Genomic DNA, 15707 nt, shown 5'->3' on the forward strand with positions numbered 1-15707 from the left:
GCCAAGTCCATGACTGGAACAAGGCTGCCCACCCCTGTTCCCCTATAACTAAAGTTTGGGATAGTGCCTTCTAGCCTTACCATGATTGAATTTGACATGAAAATGCCTGTGGAAAGGAAGGAGCGTGCTGGTTTGGCTGTTCCTCTCCCACATTGCGCCATTCCAGCCGGATTTGGCTTCAACCAGCCATGAAGGATAGTCTTGTTTTAATGTGCTTCCTTCTGGTGCAGAGCAGCCAGCCAAGTAAGTCTGAGAGAGGGAGGGACCTCAGAAGGGGAAAGCAGCAACTATTTCTTCTAAATGTGGCACATTCTTTGAATTTTGTATTACAGTGATTGCTGCTTAATACAGGATGTACGTAGCCCAGCTCTGTTGTTTCAGATTAAGGAAGGGAGAGGTTGAAAAACTGCACACTTTAATGCAAGTCCCATTTCTTCTTTTTCACCAGGTTTTCTTAATTATACATCATGCACCCCTGGTAAACTCCTTAGCTGAGGTCATTCTGAATGGTGATCCGTCTGAGATGCACGCTAAGACTGAGCAGGATGTTCAGAGAAGCTCTGTAAGTCATTAGCTTTGGCACTGTTTCTCGACCTTGAAAAGAAGCCCTTGCTCACTTTGTTAATGCGTGTGTTTCTCTAAAAGTAGAAATTATCATTATGCGCATACACAATGATGGTACATCAGCTGGTCAGCCAGTGAAAACCTTATGGAGCACAGTTCTACTCTGACACACGTGGAGTCACCAGGATTGAGAATCAGCTCGACTGGTTTTTAATCAGAGCCTTGAAATTTGCACCCAGGAATATCTCAGATTACGTACTAATAATGAATTCGAATGATCATTGTTATTGGACATGGAATTGTACTGCTCTGGGCTTCAGATTGCATGTCTCTGAGACACTGATATTGGGATAGATTGAGAGAGTATGTGGGAAAATAATTTATAAATTCTATGGCACAAATATCAACAGAGGCTGGGCAGGGAACATCTATGAATGAAGCAAGCTCTTGTGAGACAGTAGGGAGCGGTGGGGACTGTGGCAAATTGGACTCACATACCTCCTCATTGAGCCGTTCAACCCTGGCCTGTACTTGCTCTGTAGGAATATGGATGCAGTATTGCCAAGTCTTCTCATGTTGCCTGAGAAGATAGAAATGAGCATTTTTATGTAAAATCTCCTAGTTTCTAAATTTTCACAGAACTGTGGTCTAAACTGTGGTCTGCAGAAGCCTACAGGTTGCACTTTGTACATCACTAAAGGAAAACACTTGAAGACCAATATGATGACTTCTCCAGAGGCTGGCCCACTTTGACCCCTGCATATCTCCTCTGTTTCCCTCCTACCATCCCGCATGTTGTCCTGAGCTACAGGCCACCTTAGTACTGATCCAGCTTCCTGTGTTTTCTGTCTCTGCACCTGGGCCCTTACTACACCCACCTCCTGGTTTTCTCTTGTCCAGGATCTTCCTCACTCTGAGCCCAGAATGGCAGGTATCTTGTCTGTCGGACATCTTTTGTGTGTGTGTGTGTGTGCGCGCGTGTGTGGTTTATTTTTTATTGTGTTTTAGGTGAAAGTTTACAAATGAAGTCAGACTCTTATTGAAAACCTTATATACACCTTTCTATATACTCTCCTAGTTGCTCTCCCCCAATGAGACAGCACACTCCTCCTTTCCACCCCGCATTCCCATGTCCATTCAGCCAGGTCCTGTCCTCCTGTGCCTTCTCATCTTCCCTCCAGACGGGAGCTGCGCACATAGTCTTATGTGTCTACTTGAGCCAAGAAACTCACTTCTCACCAGTATCATTTTCTGTCTTTTAGTCCAGTCCAATCCCTGCCTGAAGAGCTGGCTTTGGGAATGGTTCCATTCTTGGGCTAACAGAAGGTCTGGGGACCATGACCTCCGGGGTCTTTCTAATCTCAGTTAGACCATTAAGTCTGGTCTTTTTATGAGAACTTGAGGTCTGCATCCAGCTGTTCTCCTGCTCCATTAGGGATTCTCTGTTGTGTTCCCTGTCAGGGCAATCATCAGTTGTAGCCAGGTACCATCTAGTTCTTCTGGCCTCAGGCTGATGTAGTCTCTGGTTTATGTGGCCCTTTCTTTCTCTTGGGCTCATGTTTTCCTTGTGTCATTGGTGTTCTTCATTCTCCTTTGTCGGTGAGTTGAGACCAATTCATGCATCTTAGATGACCGCTTGCTAGCATTTGAGACCCCAGATGCCACTTACCAAAGTGGGATGCAGAATGTTTTCTTAATAGATTTATTATGCCAGTTGACCTGGATGTCCTCTGAAACCATGGTTCACAGACCCCAGCCCCTGCTACTCTGACCTTCAAAGTATTTGGTTGTATTCAGGAAACTTCTTTGCTTTTGGTTTAGTCCAGTTGTGCTGACCTCTCCTGTACTGTGTGTTGTCTTTCCCTTCACCTAAAATAGTTCTTGTCTACTATCTAATTAATGAATAACCCTCTCCCTCCCTCCCTCCCCACCCTCGTAACCATCAAAGAATATTTTCTTCTGAGTTTAAACTATTTCTTGAGTTCTTATAATAGTGGTTTCATATAATATTTGTCCTTTGGCAACTGACTAATTTCACTCAGCATAATGCCTTCCAGATACCTCCATGTTATATTTCACGGATTCGTTGTTTTTTTCGTTGCATAGTATTCCATTGTGTGAATATACCATAATTTATCCATTCATCTATTGATGGGCACCTTGGTTGCTTCCATCTTCTTGCTATTGTAAACAGCGCTGCAGTGAACATGAGTGTGCATATATCTGTTTGTGTGAAGGCTCTTATTTCTCTAGGATATATTCCAAGGAGTGGGATTGCTGGATTGTGTGGTCGTTCTAGCTTTTTAAGGAAGCACCAAATCGATTTCCAAAGTGGTTGTACCATTTTACATTCCCACCAGCAGTGTATAAGTGTTCCAGTCTCTCCATAACTTCTCCAACATGTATTATTTTGTGTTTTTTGGATTAATACCAGCTTTGTTGGAGTGAGATGGAATCTCATTGTAGTTTTGATTTGCATTTCTCTAATGGCTAATGATCGTGAGCATTTCCTCATGTATCTGTTAGCTGCCTGAATGTCTTCTTTGGTGAAGTGCCTGTTCATATCCTTTGCCCATTTTTGAATTGGGTTATTTGTCTTTTTGTAGTTGAGTTTTTGCAGTATCATGTAGATTTTAGAGATCAGATGCTGATCCGAATTGTAGCTAAAAATTTTTTCTCAGTCTGTAGGTAATCTTTTTACTCTTTTGGTGAAGTCTTTGGCTGTGCATAGGTGTTTGATTTTTAGGAGCTCCCAGTTATCTAGTTTCTCTTCTGCATTGTTAGTAATGTTTTGTATACTGTTTATGCTGTGTATTAGGGCTCCTAACATTGTCCCTATTTTTTCTTCCATGATCTTTATCGTTTTAGATTTGATATTCAGGACTTTGATCCATTTTGAGTTCGTTTTTGTGCATGATGTGAGGTATGGGTTTTGCTTCACGTTTTTGCAGATGGATATGCAGTTATGCCAGCACCATTTCTTAAAGAGACTGTCTTTTACCCAGTTAACTGACTTGGGCCTTTGTCAAATATCAGCCACTCATATGTGGATGAATTTATGTCTGGATTCTCAATTCTGTTCCATTGGTCTGTGTATCTTGTTGTACCAGTACTAGGCTGTTTTGACTACTGTGGCGGTATAATAGGTTCTAAAATCAGGTAGAGTAAGGCCTCCCACTTTGTTCTTCTTTTTCAGTAATGCTTTACTTATCCAGGTGCTCTTTACTTTCCATATGAAGTTAGTGATTTGTCTCTCCATCTCATTAAAAAATGCCATTGGAATTTGGATCAGAATTGCATTATATCTATAGATGGCTTTTGGCAGAATAGACATTTTTACAATGTTAAGTCTTCCTATCCACGAGCAAGGTGTTTTTTTCCACTTACGTAGGTCTCTTTTGGATTCTTGCAGTTGTGTGTTGTAGTTTTCTTTGTATAGGTCTTTTGCATCTCTGGTTAAATTTATTCCTAAGCATTTTATCTTCTTGGAGGCTGTTGTAAATGGTATCGATTTGGCGATTTCCTCTTTGACTTCCTTTTTGTTGGTGTAGAGGAATCCAACTGATTTTTGTGTGTTTATCTTGTATTCCGATACTCTGCTGAACTCTCAGTTTCAGTAGTTTTCTTGAGGATTCTTAAGGGTTTTCTGTATATAAGGTTGTGTCATCTGCACATAGAGATACTTTTACTTCTTCCTTACCAATCTGGAGATGCTTTATTTCTTTATCTAGCCTAATTGCTCTGGCTTAGACCTCCAGTACAATGTTGAATAAGAGTGGTGATAAAAGGCATCCTTGTCTGGTTCCCGATCTCAAGGAGAATGCTTTCAGACTCTCCATTTAGGATGATGTTGGCTGTTGGCTTTGTTTAAATGCCCTTTATTACATTGAGGAATTTTCCTTCTATTCCTTTTTCTCTGAGAGTTTTTATCATGAATAGGTTTTGGACTTTGTCAGATGCATTATCTGCATCAATTGATAAGATCATGTGGTTCTTGCCTTTTGTTTTATTTATATGGTGGGTTACACTGATTGTTTTCCTAGTGTTGAACCATCCCTGCGTACCTGGTATGACTCCCACTTGGTCATGGTGAATTATTTTTTTGATGTGTCGTTGAATTCTATTTGCTAGAATTTTGTTGAGGATTTTTGCATCTAAGTTCATGAAGGATATAGATAGGTCTGTAATTTTCTTTTTTTGTGGTGTCTTTACCTGGTTTTGGCATCAGGGATATGGTGGCTTCATAGAATCAGTTTGGGAGTATTCCTTCCTTTTCTATGCTCTGAAATACCTTTAGTAGTAGTGGTGTTAACTCTTCTCTGAAAGTATGGTAGACTTTCCAGTGAAGCTGTCAGGGTCAGGGCTTTTTTGTTGTTGTTGTTGGGAGTTTTTTAATTACCTTTTCAATCTCTTCTTTTGTTATGGGTTTATTTAGTTGTTCTACCTCTGTGTTAGTTTAGCTAGGTAATGTGCTTCTAGAAATTTGTCCATTTCTTCTAGGTTTTCAAATTTGTTAGAGTATAATTTTTCATAGTAATCTGATGTGAGTCTTTTAATTTCAGTTGGGTATGTCGTGATATCACCTATCTCATTTCTTATTCAGGTTATTTTTCTTCCACTCCTTTTTACCTTTTGTCAGTTTGGCCAATGGTTTATCGATTTCGTGAATGTTTTCTCAAAGAACCAGCTTTTGGTCTTGTTTACTCTTTCAATTGTTTTTCTATTCTCTATTTCATTTAATTCTGTTCTAATTTTTATTATTTGCTTTCTTCTGGTGCCTGAGGGCTTCTTTTGTTGCTCTCTATTTGTTCAAGTTTTAGGGATAGTTCTTTGATTTTGGCTTTCTCTTTGTATGTGTGCATTTATTGATATAAATTGACCTCTGAGCACTGCTTTAGATGTGTCCCAAAGGTTCTGATAGCAAGTATTTTCATTCTCATTGGGTTCTATGAATTTCTTTTTTCTGTCTTTAATTTCTTGTATAACCCAGTTGTTTTTGAGTGAGGTGTTGTTCAGTTTCCAAGTGTTTGATTCCTTTTCCCTGCTTTTCTGTTACTGCCTTCTGCTCTTATGGCTTTATGGTCAGAGGAGATGCTTTGCCATATTTCGATGTTTTGGATTCTGTTAAGGCTTGTTTTATGACCTCATATGCGGTCTATTCTAGAGAATGTTCCATGTGCATTGGAAAAGAAAGTATTATCGGCTGCTGTTGGGTGGAGTGTTCTGTACATGTCTGTGAGGTTAAGTTGGTTGATTGTGTCTTTATTGATATTCTTCCTGGATATTCTGTCCTTCACCAAAAGTGGTGTGTTGAAGCCTCCTGCTATTATTGTGGAGCTGTCTATCTCACTTTTCAGCGCCGTTAGAGTTTGTTTTGTGTATCTTGAAGCCCTGACATGGGCTGTGTAAATATTTAATATGTTTATATCCTCCTGGTATATTGTCCCTTTAATCATTTAGTGTCCTTCCTTATCCTTTGTGGTGGATTTAACTTTTAAGACCATTTTGTCAGAAATTATTATTGCCACTCCTGCCCTTTTTTGATTGCTGTTTGCTTGATGTATTTTTTCCACCCTTTGAGTTTTAGTTTGTGTTTTTAAGTCTAAGGTGTGTCTCTTGTACGCAGCACATAGACAGATCTTTTTTTTTTTTTAAATCCATTCTGCTTACTTTCTGTCTCTTATTGGTGTGTGTAGTCCATTTACATTCAGCGTAATCAGGAATAGGTATGAGTTTTTTTTTTTTTAATTTTTTTTTTATGAGTTTAGTACTGTGATTTTGATGTCTTTTTTGTGTGTTGTTGACAGTTCCTTTTTTCCACTTAATTTTTTGTGCTGAGTAGTTTATATGTTGTCTTTTCTTCTTTTTCATTTTTGTTGATTCTGTTTTTGCTGAGTCTTTATGCTTTTCTTGTGTTTTATTTTCATGTGTAGGATTGTTAGTTTCATTTGCAGTTACCTTAATATTTACCCCTGTTTTTCTAAGTTTAAAACAAATTTTATTTATGTTGACTTAACTTCCTCTCCATATGAAAAATCTATGACTGCATTTTTTAGTTCCTCTTTATTGATTTAATGTTGTTATCTTTTACATTATGACATTGCTGTTTCCCTTTTTTTTTTTTTTTTTAATCTTTATTTTTGTGATTTCCCTATCTGAGTTGATATCTGGTTGATCTGTCCTGTGTTCTAGTGTCGGGTTGGTATCTGATGTTATTGGTTTTCTAACCAGAGAACTCCCTTTAGTATTTGTTGTAGTTTTAGTTTGGTTTTTGCAGATTCCCTAAACTTCTGTTTATCTGGAAATGGCCTAATTTCACCTTCTTATTTGAGAGATAGCTTTTCTGGATATATGATTCTTGGCTAGCAGTTTTTTTCCTTCAATGCTTTTTATATGTCATCCCATTTGTCTTCTTGCCTGCATGGTTTCTGCTAAGTACTTTGAGCTTATTCTTACTGACTGTCCTTTGTAGATGACTTTTCACTTATCCCTAGCTGCTCTTAAAATTCTCTCTTCATCCTTTCGTTTTGGCAGTTTAATTATAATACGTCTTGGTGACTTTCTTTTGGGATCTACCTTATGTGGGGTTCGATGAGTATCTTGGATGGATATCTTCTCACCTCTCACCATATCAGGGAAGTGTTCTGCCAACAAATTTTCAACAATTCTCTATTTTCTGTTTTCCCTCCCTTTTCTCATACTCCTATCACTTGTAGGTTATTTTTCTTGATATGGTCCCACGTGATTCTTAGGGTTTCTTCTTCTTCTTTTTTTTTTTTTATAATTCTTTTATCTGATTTTTTTTCGAATATATTGGTGCCAAGTGTTTTATCTTCAGTCTCACTAATTCTGACTTCTAGTTCCTTAATTCTGCTCCTCTGACTTTCTTTTGAGTTGTCTAATTTTGTAATTTTATTGTTAATCTCCTGTATTTCTGATTGCTGTCTCTCTATGGAATTTTGCAGCCTATCAAGTTTTTCATTATGCTCTTGAATAACCTTCTTAATTTCCCCCGCTGCTTTATCTGTGTGTTCCTCGGCTTATTCTGTGTTTTGCTTGATCTCCTTCCTGATTTCTGTAAATTAATCTTGTATTCTGCCTCTGGTAATTCCAAGAAGACCTCTATGTCCGAAAAATTCCTTGATACCTTGTTTTGAGAGCTTTTTGAAGTGATAATGGTCTGCTTCTTTATGTGATTTTGTTATTGACTCTTGTTACCGAGCCATCTATAAGTTATTGTAGTAATTTATTTTATGTTTGCTTACTGTATCCTAGCCTGTTTGTTTTGTTTTGATATGCCTAAATAGGCTGCTTGAGAGAGTTGGCTTGATTATTTGCACCTTTGAAGCTCCGATGTCCTGTCACCAGATGGCTAGAGCTGTTACCAGGTATATGAGCCTAGGAGTCCATTCACTTTTCTTGTATGGATGCAACTTAGGTGTCCAGGTAGTCGGTCACCAAGTGTGTGGTGCAGGCTCTCATCTATAGTCTTAGAGGGGCACGGGTGATTGGTGTAGGCACAGGTATCTGGTTGCAGCAGGGGGTCATGCCCTGAGCAAGGCAGGGGCTGGCAATTGTCTCCTGAGTGTCTGTGAGGAAAGCGCATCCCTGTTCCCTAGAGGGCAGAGGTGAATGTGTTCTGCAGCTGGACCATGGGGACCCAGTGCTTTTGGTTGTAAGGATTGGGAGGCACCACTTATCCTTGGACCCCTGTCGTGGGTGGCTAGGTGGCATGGGTGGAGCTACAAGTCCTCAGGGCCCTGATGTGGGTAGGTGAGAACCCTGTTTAATAGGCAGAGCGGTGTCAAACATCAAAAACCCACCTTTTCAGCACACAGCTGAAACAACCGAAGTCAGATCTCAGGCACATACACTATTGTAGGCTGCGAGCAAGGGCCTAAGCTCCTGAAATGGGCCCCCACAGGTCCATGCAGAGGTGAAAGACATTCAGAGTTTGTGGACCATTTGTGGCTGGACAGGAGCTACTTCTGCCTGAGTTCCTAGCTTAGGGGAGCTGGCAGATTATCTTTTCCCCAATTGTTATTCTTTTTCCAAGGCTGGGAGAATGGCTCAGGACACGCAGCAGCACCTATCTCAGGCTCAGGGAACCTGGCTTGGGTGTAGTAAATTAGGCTCAAGTACTTAGCTTTTGCCAAGAGCACTGTTCTCCTTTGATGCCAGAGGCGTGAGTAGACTATGCGGCTCACTGTTTCTCCCTGAAGAAACCAAGTCCCGAATGCTACCAGCCCCACTGTGGTCATGACAGGGGATCGTGCCTGAGGGGCTCCAGTTCCTGCTGAGTCAGATCTGGCAACTCCTCACCGCTTCTGAACCGTCTCTCCCTTCCCCTTCCGCTTAATCCGATTTCCTAACTTTGCCTTTGTGTTCAGGGCTCCTGACTTGTCATATATATAATTGCTTCTCTTGTTTTTTGGGGTCTTTGTTGTAGAGGGATCACTGGAAGCATCTGACTATGCTGCCATCTTGGCCCCTCCTCTCATGTCTCTGTCGGACATCTTGTCTGTCATGTATCTGTTGCAGACAGGGCTTGACATACATGTTTACGATGAGCATAGCGCATTTACACAAAGGCTGTTTCATAAGTGTTCTATTTCTGCAGCCAGGTTCTCTGGCAGTACCCATACAGATAAAAGGGCTGGGCTTGCCTGGGGCAGTCAGCTCTGCCTGTCTGAAGAAGCAGGTGGAATGTGATCCTGCTGCCTGAGAGGCCTGGACTGCATGGAGTATAATTACCGGACACCCTTGCCCTTGTGGTTTATCAGTGTATTATAGTCTGGGTGAGCTGTTTTGCCATTCAAGGGAGCATTAGAGTCCCTGAAAAGGTTCCCAGAGACTTTCTGTCCTTGTTGGTGGTGGCGTTGATTCAGCTGAATTGAATGGGGCCTTTTCATGGCCCTTGTCTGGCCTAGCCCTTTATTGATTAATTCAACAAGTGTTTCTTAAGCTCTTCCTTTGGGCCAGGTATCATGCTGTTCTGGGGATCTACAAAAATATAAAAAGTCTCCTTGCTGCAAGGGAGCTTTCCAGTAGAAGAGATAGTCATTGATCAGATATACAAATGATACGCATAAAGGGAAGGTGTAGTGGCCAGTGGGCAGTGGCAAGTGCTGACCAGGAAAGACTTCCCTTAGTGGTCCATCCCATGACAAGGCTTGGTCTGAAAATGTGGAGTTGGTTCAGTGTTCATGTAGAGGAAAAAAAAAAATTTTTTTTTTTTTTTTGAACTATTTCTCTGCAACTTAAACTAGATTTTGCTGAATGGTCATGCTGGATGGAATGTCAACTGAGCAGAATCGTCAGGGCTTCCCAGTCACAGCCGCCAAGCACTTGACCTCCTGGGCAACCTTGGGCATGTTATTTCACCCTTTTATAACATAAAGAATAAGTCCTACTCAGAGGGCTGTTGAAAATATATTTAAAGTGTCTAGCAAGGGCCTGACAGGTGGCGGCCTGACCATCAGACCCATTAGGTTGAATCCTCATGGTGCATATAAGTAAATTGTTTGAATTGTCAACGTTTAAAATTTAGGAAGTTTAACGTAAAAGCCTGGATTTCCGAATTCTTTAGAACAACTGGAAGTTCTGGTCCTCATTGTGCAAAGGTTTCTGCAGGATTCTGCAGAGGCAGCCTCCTTCAGCCAAGGCATGTGCTCATCATTAAATTTACTCCATCTCCCCAGACCACTGATTTACAATGTTCTTGTTGTTCGGCGCCTTTGAGTCGCTTCGATTCATGGTGACGCCATGTTTCCGAGTAGAACTGCAGATTGCTGGGTCTTTCTCCACAAAGCCTCTGGGTGGGTTTGAACTACTAACCTTTCAGTTAGCAGCCAAGTGCTTAACTGTTGTACCACCAGGGTTCCTTACACTGTATTTACATCAGTAACAATTTGTGATGTATTGGGTCCCTTTTGACTTTCTTCTGTGGCGTGATTTCTCAGGAGCTCAAGATGGCACCTAAGAATGTCAAAGAATGTCTTCCTATGTGACACTCACTTCAGCGCTGAAGCTAGCCTTGGTGTTCCAAGCAGTAAATCCAGATGTTATTGGGGCTCTAGGTTTTGCAGTTTCTACCAGCTCTCCACCCCGGTCATTTCTTTTCTCTAAATTTTATTTATTTTGTTGTTGAGAATATGAATGGCAAAACATGCACCAATTCAATAGTTTCTACATGCACAACTTAGTGACATTGATTACTGTATTTTTACACAAATGACGCATGTCTTCTACATTTGTTTGCCAACCACACTCTCCCCCCCACCGAGGTGTTTTCATAAGCATACTATGCTAAATTTTTTTTTACAGCAACATGTAAAAAAATTGGCATAGCAGCATTTATGAAAATACCTCACAGGGGGTGATTGGCAAACAAATGTAAGAGGCATGTATTATTTGTGTAAAACTACGGTACATTCTTCGGGTTGTGCAACCATTCTCACCCTACTTTGCTCAGTTTTTCCTCCCTCATTTATATAAACTCACTGGGCCCTAAGGTTCCTATCTAATTTTTCAAACTGCTGTTGTTGATTTGGTCCCATATAGATAGTTCTTAAAAGAGCATAATGCTCAAGGCAGACCTTTTTTTTTTTTTTTTAAATAATTTTTATTGTGCTTTAAGTCAAAGTTTACAAACCAAGTCAGTCTCTCACACAAAAACCCATATACACCTTGCTACACACTCCGTATTACTCTCCCCCTAATGAGACAGCGCGCTCTCTCCCTCCACTCTCTCTTTTCATGTCCATTGCACCAGCTTCTAACCCCCTCCACCCTCTCATCTCCCCTCCGGGCAGGAGATGCCAACGTAGTCTCAAGTGTCCACCTGATCCAAGAAGCTCACTCCTCACCAGCACCCCTCTCCAATCCATTGTCCAGTCCAATCCACGTCTGAAGAGTTGGCTTCGGGAATGGTTTCTGTCCTGGGCCAACAGAAGGTCTGGGGGCCATGACCACCGGGGTCCTTCTAGTGTCTGTCAGATCATTAAGTCTGGTCTTATGAGAATTTGGGGTCTGCATCCCACTGCTCTCCTGCTCCCTCAGGGGTTCTCTGTTGTGTTCCTTGAAGGCAGACCTTTTTCACTAGTTAAGCTAAACTATTGTCCGGTTTTAAGAAGACTTCAGGGGATATTTTTGGTTTAAGGTCAGGGCAATAGTTATAGGAATTTATCCACCTCCATGGCTCCAGAAAGTCTAGAGTCGGTGAGAATTTGACATTCTGCTCTGTATTTCCCCCCTCATGATCAGAATTTTTCTATGGAATCTTTGATCAAAATGTTCAATAATGGTAGCTGGGCATCATTCAGTTCTGGACTCATGGCAAAGGAGGCAGTTGTTCGTGGAGGCAATCAGCCACACATTCCATATCCTCCTCCTAATCCTGACTCTCCTTTCTATGTTGCTTCAGGTGAATAGAGACCAAGTGTTGTGCCTTTGATGGCCACTTGCAAGCTTTTAAGACCCTGGGCACTATGCAACAAACTAGGAGGCAGAACAGAAGCACTAAACACATTATTAGGACAATTAACTGGGATGTCCTATGAAACCACAACCCTAAACCTCCAAACCAAAGAACCAGATCCTGTGAGGCATTTGGCTGTACATAAGCAGCCTCAGCAGCTGCTTTTTTTTTTTTTTCATTTTGGTCATTGTTGTAAATATATCTTTCACACAACTTTTGCCAATTCAACTTTTTAAAGGTGTACAGCTTATTGACAGCAGTACAATAATTGGCTCTGCAACTCTTAATGCAATTTTTCCATCACCATTAATCCCCCTTTTCCTCCTCATTCCTGGCCCTGGCAACTACTAATAAACTCTGGTCTCTATACATTTGCCTTTTCTTGTCTTTTTATATAAATGAGGTCATACAATATTTGCCCTTTTGTGATTGGCTTATTTCACTCAGCATAATGTCTTCAAGCTCCATCCATTCTGTAGCATGTATCAAGACTTCATTTCTCCTACTGGCTGAGTAGTATTCCTTTGTATGTGCCACATTTTGTTTATCCATTCATCCGTTGATGAGCATGTAGGTTGTTTCCAACTTTTGGCTGTTGTAAATAGTGCTACAATGAAGATTGATATACAAGTCTCTTTTTTAGTATCTTCTTTCAAGCCTTTTGAGTATATACCTAGGAGTGGAATTGCTGGGTCACATGGGAGTTCTATTTTTAGTGCAATTTTTTTTTTTTAATGTTTATTGTGCTTTAAGTGAAAGTTTACAAATCAAGTCAGCCTCTCACACAAAAACTTATATACACCTTGCTACATACTCCCAGTTGCACTCCCCCTAATGAGACAGCCCGCTCCCTCCCTCCACTCTCTCCTTTTCTGTCCATTTCACCAGCTTCTAACTCCCTAAAATCTCTCATCTCTGCTCCAGGCAGGAGATGCTAACATAGTCTCAAGTATCCACCTGATCCAAGAAGCTCACTCCTCACCAGCATCCCTCTCTAACCCATTGTCCAGTCCAATCCCTGTCTGAAGAGTTGGCTTTGGGAATGGTTCCTGTCCTGGGCCAACAGAAGGTCTGGAAGCCATGATAACCAGGGTCCTTCTAGTGTCAGTCAGACCATTTAGTCTGGACTTTTGCGAGAATTTGGGGTGTGCATCCCACTGCTCTCCTGTTCCCTTAGGGGTTCTCTGTTGTGTTCCCTATCAGGGCAGGCATCAGTTGTAGCCAGGCACCATCTAGTTCTTCTGGTCTCAGACTGATGTAGTCTTTGGTTTATGTGGCCCTTTCTGTCTCTCGGGCTCATAATTACCTTGTGTCCTTGGTGTTCATTCTCCTTTGATCCATGTAGGTTAAGACCAATTGATGCATCTTAGATGGCCGCTTGCTAGTGTTTAAGACCCCAGACACCACTCTCCAAAATGAGATGGAGAATGTTTTCTTAATAGATTTTATTATGCCGGTTGACTTAGATGTCCCCTGAAACCATGGTCCCCAAAGCCCTGCCCCTGCTACACTGGCCTTCAAAACATTCAGTTTACTTCTTTGCTTTTGGTTTAGTCCAGTTGTGCTGACCTCTCCTGTATTGTGTGTTTTCCTTCCCTTCACCTAAAGTAGTTCTTATCTACTATCTAATTAGTGAATACCCGTCTCCCACCCTCCCTCCTTCCCCCCTCTTGTAACCATCAAAGAATAGTTTCTTCTCTGTTTAAACTGTTTCTCGAGTTCTTATGATAGTGGTCTTACGCAATATTATTCCTTTAGCAACTGACTGATTTCACTCAGCATAATGCCTTCCAGATCCCTTCATGTTATGAAATGTTTCACAGACTCATCACTGCTCTTTATCGATGCGTAGTATTCCATTGTGTGAATATACCATAATTTATCCATTCATCTGTTGATGGGCACCTTGGTTGCCTCCATCTTTTTGCTATTGTAAATAGTGCTCTGGTGAACATGAGTGTGCATGTATCTGTTCGCGTAAAGACTCTTATTTCTCTAGGATATATTCCAAGGAGTGGGATTGCTGGATCGTATGGTAGTTCTATTTCTAGCTTTTTAATGAAGCGCCAAATCAATTTCCAAGGTGGTTGTACCATTTGACATTCCCACCAGCAGTGTATAAGTGTTCCAGTCTCTCCACAGCCTCTCCAACATTTATTGTTTAGTGTTTTTTGGATTTCCGCAGCCTTCTTGGAGTGAGATGAAATCTCATTGTAGTTTTGATTTGCATTTCTCTAATGGCTAGCAATCGTGAGCATTTCCTCATGTGTCTGTTAGCTATCTGAATGTCTTCTTTAGTGAAGTGTCTGTTCATATCTTTTGCCCATTTTTGAATTGGGTTATTTGTCTTTTTGTAGTCGAGTTTTTGCAGTATCATGTAGATTTACAGATCACGCACTGATCGGAAATGTCATAGCTAAAAACTTTTTCCCAGTCTGTAGGTAGTCTTTTTACTCTTTTGGTGAAGTCTTTGGATGAGCATAGGTGTTTGGTTTTTAGGAACTCCCAGTTACCTAGTTTTTCTTCTGTATTGTTAGTAATGTTTTACATACTGTTTATGCCATGTATTAGGGCTCCTAACGTTGTCCCTATTTTTTCTTCCATGATTTTTATCATTTTAGATTTGATATTTAGGACTTTGATCCATTTTGAGTTCATTTTTGTACATGGAGTGAGGTATGGGTCTTGTTTCATTTTTTTACAGGTGAGTATCCAGTTATGCCAGCACCATTTGTTAAAGAGACTGTCTTTTCCACATTTAACTGTTTTGGGGCCTTCGTCAAATATCAACTGCTCATATGTGGATGGATTTATGTCTGGTTTCTCAATTCTGTTCCATTGGTCTATGTATCTGTTGTTGTACCAGTACCAGGCTGTTTTGATTGCTGTGGCAGTATAATAGGCTCTAAAATCAGGTTGAGTAAGGCCTCCCACCTTGTTCTTCTTTTTCAGTAATGCTTTACTTATCCATGGCCTCTTTCCCTTCCATATGAAGTTGGTGATTTGTTTCTCCGTCTCATTAAAGAATGTCGTTGGAATTTGGATCGGAATTGCATTATATGTATAGATGGCTTTTGGTAGAATAGACGTTTTCATAATGTTAAGTCTTCCTATCCGTGAGCAAGATATATTTTCCCACTTATGTAGGTCTCTTGGTTTCTTGCAGAAATATTTTGTAGTTTTCTTTGTACAAGTATTTTACATCTCTGGTAAGAGTTATTCCTAAGTATTTTATCTTCTTTGGGCTACTGTAAATGGTATTGATTTGGTGATTTCCTCTCCAATGTTCTTTTTGTTGGTGTAGAAGAATCCAACTGATTTTTGTATGTTTATCTTGTGTCCTGATACTCTGCTGAATTCTTCTATCAGTTTCAGTAGTTTTCTGGAGGATTCCTTAGGGTTTTCTGTGTATAAGATCATGTTATCTGCAAATAGAGATAATTTTACTTCTTCCTTACCAATCTGGATGCCCTTTATTTCTTTATATAGCCTAAATGCCCTGGCTAGGACCTCTAGCACAGTGTTGAATAAGAGTGGAGATAAAAGGCATCCTTGTCTGTTTCCTGATCTCAAGGGGAATGCTTTCAGACTCTTTCCATTTAGGATGATGTTGGCTATTGGCTTTGTATAAATGCCCTTTATTACGTTGAGGAATTTTTCTTCT

General features: G+C 40.6%; 1 protein-coding gene across 4 annotated transcripts in view; it reads left to right on the plus strand.

The window, feature by feature from the left end:
* The window catches only part of CLEC16A (C-type lectin domain containing 16A), a 241915-nt gene that overhangs the window by 41335 nt on the left and 184873 nt on the right, over positions 1–15707 (plus strand). For all 4 annotated transcript variants that reach the window (XM_049904932.1, XM_049904933.1, XM_049904934.1 and 1 more), the window contains exon 9: positions 449–562. In XM_049904932.1, the coding sequence (XP_049760889.1) occupies positions 449–562 (114 nt within the window). The remainder of the gene's footprint in view (positions 1–448; positions 563–15707) is intronic.

The sequence above is a fragment of the Elephas maximus genome, chromosome 12, assembly GCF_024166365.1.
Source record: "Elephas maximus indicus isolate mEleMax1 chromosome 12, mEleMax1 primary haplotype, whole genome shotgun sequence".
In the NCBI taxonomy this organism is placed as follows: domain Eukaryota; kingdom Metazoa; phylum Chordata; class Mammalia; order Proboscidea; family Elephantidae; genus Elephas; species Elephas maximus.